This window comes from Etheostoma cragini, chromosome 14, assembly GCF_013103735.1.
Source record: "Etheostoma cragini isolate CJK2018 chromosome 14, CSU_Ecrag_1.0, whole genome shotgun sequence".
Lineage (NCBI taxonomy): Eukaryota > Metazoa > Chordata > Actinopteri > Perciformes > Percidae > Etheostoma > Etheostoma cragini.
The window spans coordinates 2,653,265-2,659,759 of NC_048420.1; the positions used below are offsets into that span (position 1 = coordinate 2,653,265).

At 41.6% G+C, this 6,495-nt stretch overlaps 1 protein-coding gene across 1 annotated transcript; it reads left to right on the plus strand.

Annotated features, from left to right (window-relative positions):
- Positions 1-850: 850 nt before the first annotated feature.
- Positions 851-5,252, plus strand: nrsn1l (neurensin 1-like). Its single transcript, XM_034892559.1, has 3 exons — positions 851-1,760; positions 2,383-2,535; positions 3,316-5,252. Exons 1-3 carry the CDS (start codon positions 1,551-1,553, stop codon positions 3,724-3,726), a joined length of 774 nt encoding a protein of 257 aa, XP_034748450.1. The 5' UTR covers positions 851-1,550; the 3' UTR covers positions 3,727-5,252.
- Positions 5,253-6,495: the final 1,243 nt, after the last annotated feature.

Sequence of the window (6,495 nt, forward strand, 5' to 3'; positions counted from 1 at the left end):
AGAGACCAAATTTCTCTTTTGGGTCTTGAGCTCATAAAAGTTTGGGAACCACTCCAGTAAAGGATAGAGAAGCCATAGAGTAAGTTTGTGTTTTATGATCATCAAAGATCTGAAATCCATCTGTAAGCCATATGAAAAATGAATACATCACGCCAATATTCAAGAAAATGAGTTTGATACTTAAGAGCCTGTGGTTATACCATGCAGCGCTCCACATATTTATTTGAAAACATAATGAAAGAAGTATTTATGAAGTAAATGTAGGTTCCAGTGTAGTTGGGTGGGTGCTAGCCTAAGCAACATTGCAATAATTGAGTAATACAACATAATTGCAACTTGTCTATGAATCAAGTGCCGAGTTTTTCCTAGTACACCTACCACTTTGGCTAATTTTGTACTTGTGGCACTAATAAACTGCATGGGGTAGTGCAAGTCCCAACCCCCATGTTGAAAACATGTGGAACTACATGGCTGTAGTTCAAAAAGGCCTCAGATGACGCCAAATGACGATTTTTGCATCATCAGAAGAAAAGGTCCAGTTTTAGGGGACATGAGGTCATTCAAAAATACTACCGGGTTTCTACTGATACTCAGCTTAATGCTAATTGGTGAAGTATCCCTTTAAGTTCTTTTAGTCACCCTCCACCGCTGGAGTCCCTAATCAGTGCTCACATAAAGTTATCCATTGAAAGTGATGTATTAGTTTATGGACTTGGCTTCCTTGTTTTTATGTGAATCCATATTTCTAATTGTGTTGACATTCAGCATGAACAACTCCAGAAAGGTCAGATCATTTCTTTTATAGGGAAAACCAAGGTTTATGTTGATGAAATCTGCCCACAATTAGCTTTCTTTGTGTGTAATGTAGTTTCTAAAAACTCAATACGGTAAAAGCTCAAACAGCAGCAGGTAATTTAGAGATAATAACGCAACGGCCAAATGGAATCAAAGGGTTTGTTTATCTGTTTGAATTAGCTTCCTTCAATTTGGTGCCATTACACACAGGCTCTTTTGTATATTTTCTTGCATTTTCATATGTTAATATCCCCACAATTTCCATTCACACCAGGGCTTGCAAACACAAATCACACTGGCTAACAAAAAGCTTATTTAATTAGACAGAGTTTGGTAACAGCTGATCCTGTCTGGTTCAAGATCTGGGTCATTGAGAAAGGTACACGCCAAACATGTCTACCTGAGCAGGATGTTCCCGGTTGGTGATTCCAGATTTGCTTGTCGGGGTTATGTTTGAAACTGCAGTCAGGTTAAACGCACTGTACAGTACAGACTGAGATCAGCTATGTTTGAAGGCGAGAGAATGAAAGAAATCCATCAAAGCGCCTCGGGAGAATAACAACAGCGAGACGTGTGCAAATGTGGATGAGGAAGAATAGAGTGTGCTCGCTCTTGCATCTGTGTGACTCATCCGTGGGTGGTGATGGAGCCACCTAGGGCCACAGTGGCCGTCAATCGTTCACACGCGGCAACAATAATCGGGGCAACATGACGGGCGACACAGGCCAAAGATTTATAACAAGCCTTCTTCAGGGATGGAGGCTTTGATAGAGGAAAATCCATATTCAGCAGATAAACAGTGTTTGGGTTACAACAACGCAGCCCGACATGTGCACATATCAAGCTCTGAATACAGTGTGTATTACCTACAGAATGGGTCTTTCACTGCAGGTGTGCAAGGTCTGATGGCGCTGTGCTCTGAGGCCTGTGTTTCTGGCTCAGGAGGAGAATCCTCTGGGAGTGAGGTGAGCTTTTCCTGCGTGTTTAACTTGATTATATAAGATCAAATTGTTGTATAATCAACAGTGGGCAGATAGACTGAGGACATCTGATATGCTTTGGTTACACTTTAAATTACAGCCCACATATTTCAATAGATACCCTTCTCACAATGAATGAAATACAAACTACAGTCCACATACCCCAGACTTACCCTATACTGTAACAGGGGGATTTTCTTTGTCCTGGTATTAACGGACATATCACAACACAGTTATGAAGGATTTTCTCAAAAATGTACTTTTGATTTATTTTTCATCCAGATAATTATGAGAGTCCTTACTCTAGAAGTACCTTCAGAACTGCAGTAAGTGTTGTTAATTAACATTTGTCAAACAACACTGTAACATAGGTAGCGCAAATTAAAAGATTGTAGTGAAGATAAAGTACCTTGCAGAACCAAAGTTGTCATTTGTACTTACATATTCATACTGGTATGTGTACCAAGTTAGTATTTTATTGATGCTCCATATGTATTTACTAGCCTATAATTTGCAGACTGCAATCAGCAGTGTTAACTTTGCTTTGTGCAAAAAAATGGCTTTTCTCCCATGTAACGTGGTCCCTTTGTGCCCAACATCCTCCCAGGCGGGTCCTAGCTGTCTTCAGTTTGGGGTGCGTTCCTATCTGCACCACTTCTATGAGGAGTGCTCGTCCTCCATGTGGGAGAGAGACCCGGAGGATCCGGGGCTCGCCCAGAACCAGAGGTCGACCCTGTTGTGGAACTCAGCAGTCTGGAAGGTAGAGCTTCTCCACCCTCCAATCTGCTAACATCACGTGGTCGCTCATTAGGTCGAAGTAGAAGAGCGCCAAATTCCGCGTGAGGAGGTAGGCTGGGTGGTAGATGGACTGAAAAAATACAGCACCTTCACCCAGGAGACCATGGGTTCCACCAGGGGAGAACAAGTCACGTTCTGCGTCACGTGTGTAACCGGAAGTGCAGTTATGTAACAAACATACATTTCCAAATTGAAATTTCATTTCAATCACATGCTATTTTGAATCTTACTGTGATAGGAAAGGCCTTCAATCCCCTTTTCAACAAGATCCAGTTGAAGAAAAGGTGAAATATTTCATTTAACCTTATTTTGGCAGATTAGCCTACTGTCCTTGTCACTGTTGGTCAGGGACGAGCTGCAGACCGACATGTTCCACCTCAGTCACACATGGTGTCGCCTGGTAATTGTTTTTACTTGCCAGCATTAAGCTTCACCAGTGTAATAACTCTAAAAAAAACTCTTTGTGATACACTCGTTATAATGTGCAAACAGTGCATTTTTAACTCTGGATGATGAAGTGCAAGCAGTGGTGTGGTGGAATTTGTAAAGGTGAGGGATTGCATGTAAGCTCCCCTGCCCATTTGGCATTGTGTGTATTTTTTTGCACCACAAACCACAAAATGACCTTTCCTAATAAGAAGTGAAGAGCACTGAGAAAATAGGACCCCCTGTGGAAAACAAAGGACCAGGGCCGCGCATAAATCCACGTTTGGTATTTTTTTCTGTCTCCCTCTTCCTCCAGGTGTCCCTGGCCCTGGGTCTCCTGATCCTGAGTGCAGGTATTGCCAGCCTGTCAGTCGGTTACTCCACTCCCCATAAAATCGAGTCTTTCGGAGAGGGGGACCTGTTCTTCCTGGACAGCCGGGCTGTCAGGTTTAACTGGGAGCTGCACCTCAGCAACGCAGCCGGGATCGGGCTCTGCTGTTTTGGCTCGGCCATGGCGGCGATGGGGGTGGTCTTTTGGATCCTCCCCAGGGGCAGCTTGAAAGAGAGGTTGTTCCACAGACCGGGGCAAGGGGAGCGGAGAGAAGAGTCAGGGTCAAAGTGGAAGGGATTGAGGGATCCCGGGGATGTTGTCACTGAGCCGCCAGCGATAGAGGGTATGATACCAGTCACACTTTCAAAAGTGGAAATTGTGAAGCCTACTTCTTAAAAAATATCCCTCCTGAGCTACATTGTGTACAGGCTTTTGTTCTAGTCCTGGGGACTCATTTACCTGGTCCTAACATTGTTGTTAAAGTGTCATTTTACCATGCAAATTGTTCAATTGGAGGTTGTTTTGTGATATTGCAGTTAGACCAAAAAGTGTTTGCACACCAGGATGTAAAGGGTAAAACAAATTCATTCCCATGGAATCGCCATTAAATAATCTCAACTTTGACACAATAATTATAAGGGATGAGAGCCTGAGAGACAAAAATAGAGCAAGTTATCATAGCTTGTTAGCTATATTGCACTATCCACTTTTATTTAACTGTCTTGTTAGCAGAAAACTGCTCCACTAAAGAGGAATGGTGCAGACAGTAATGAGAGGAGTCAACGTTACAAATGTATAATAACCTGTGTGAACTTATTGTAGCCTTTGTCGACCGGGCTAAGATAATTGGCTACCTGATTGATAGGGAGATTGTGAGCTTGGAGAGCTTTACATTCCCTCTCCAAAAACTTTTTATTTAGCGTAATGTACAACAGGGAACAAAATTCCAGGGAATGCAAATAGAACAGTAAAGACAAAATAGAGAGAAGCTCTGGGAGCTGTGACTGGGGTTAAAACTACTCGGATTCCTAAACCGATTCTTGAAAAACTGAAAAATAACATCAAAGAAGGCTCTTTTATAGAGTTCTTTAAAAATGGGAAATGATTTAAAGTTAACAAAACGTTATTTCAATATGTAATAGGTAATCCGAAGTCACCTAAAGCACAACTTCAATAATTTAACAATAAAAAACAGTTACACTATTAAAAAGTAACAAAAAAAATGTTGAGTTAGAATGCTAACCAGCGCCCAGAGGGAAAACATGGCATTTTAACAGTAGCCTAGCTAGCTAACGGTAGACTACAGAGAAAGCGTGATACTTTACGTCTGTTTTGGAGCAACAGAGGGAAACATTTCAGTTAACACATTGAGTGGAACCAAAATTTACGTTTTAATAACCGACACCGATTCCTACCAGTTGCATAAGAACCCAACCCTAATTGTGACAGACTTGTGCTAGCCTAGGCGAGCTGGTTAGCAAGTTAGCGCGCCAGCTAGACAGTCAGAGACAGGGTATTTTATAAGGTTGTCCTCGACTAAAGACATTCTTAGTCAACTAACACTCATATGTTGATTTAATTGACAGATCTGTAAGATCTGGAGTTTCCCCACAAAGTTCATCCAAAAGCACCTCTTTAAATCTTGTGTTTACCAGAGATTTGCTCATAAAATAGAATTGGAAATTCATTCATTCAGCACGAAAAAGCATAAAAATGACTAACTGACTGCAGAAATCTTAGTTGACTAGGACCAAAAATTACCATTTTGTGGACTAATCAACTAAGAGGCGGCAGCCGTAGTACTTTAAACACATATCTGGCTTCAAAAGCCCAACTTGATCTAAATAGATCATGTATTTCTCATGACAAAACTGAATTAAAATGCATAAATGAGGCCCCACGACTTCAACCAGAGAACCTTGTGGCTCTCTTAAACACCTCATGTTACAGGACCAGGATATAGTTGTTGACCACAGACTGTGTTTGTCACCAGTGTTATATTTCAAAAATATATTTAAAAAAAAATACAGGGAGTAATGTCAACCTTAACACTGAAATAGAATTCTAATGACAAATGGAAAAAAAGGTGTGTTTTCACCTTCCTCTTGATGGCGTTTGTTGAATTTTGGCTCAATATTTGTGTCATTTATTTATTTTAAATAGCAGAGGTACAAGACAAGAGTCAAGGAGACTAGGTTATGATATTGCATAGATCACATAGATGATCTATGTTTCCTTTCACCTGCACACGGACTGCAGGATATTAAATTTGCCGCTCACATGCACAAGGGTTAAGGATTAAATTGAACAATCATTGCCAATATCTATATTTTCCCTGGGTGAAAGTCCTGTGTTTGACCCATCCACCACCCTGGCTTACATCTCTACGCGGATCTTCTCCCTTACACACTACTTGTTACACCTAAGGGGGTAAGCCTCTCCTCCCAGTAGCTCCCATGGCGCCATTTCATTGCTACTAAGCCATCACCCGCCGTTAGCGTCCCATTGACTTCCATTCATTTCCAGTCACTTTCACAGCTAATAACTTTACATCTGAAGGGTTTGAAGACTCTATCGTCCGTTGTTTATTTCTAAAGAAACACGACAATGGATAAAAGGCTTCGTTACCTTGTATCTCACGTTATGGCTCCTTAGCAGACGTTTTTATAAAAATAGGCTAACAATTGTGTCATAACCACGCGACATACCGTCGGATAGTCAACAAATCACCGAATTTACAGGAGAAGCTCGCAGAGAGTTTGGACTTCATCAGCTGTTTAGGTTTAATTACTAATGTCAACTAGCATTTTAGTTAGCAGTAATTTTAGTTAGCTGTGTCTATGTTATCTCCAAACATATACCTCTCCGTCTCTGCTGATTGGGAATGATTGAGATTTCTCTTGGCTCAGCTACCAGAAGACTTACAACTTTTAAGTCATATCTACGTCTTCAAGCTCAGTTGGAGGTCGGACATCACCGGAAAAGAGCTTCTGATAGACTTCACTGGCGTTCGTCCAGAACAACGGGGTCTGTTGGTCCATTTCTTCAACTGTCTATGGCTAAACCCTGTCTAGATGCTGCTCTCCGCGGCACGTTCTACACACACGTCACATCAGACGCGGACAGCCGCCGTGCAAACGTCCATATTTTACGCATTTGGAGTGA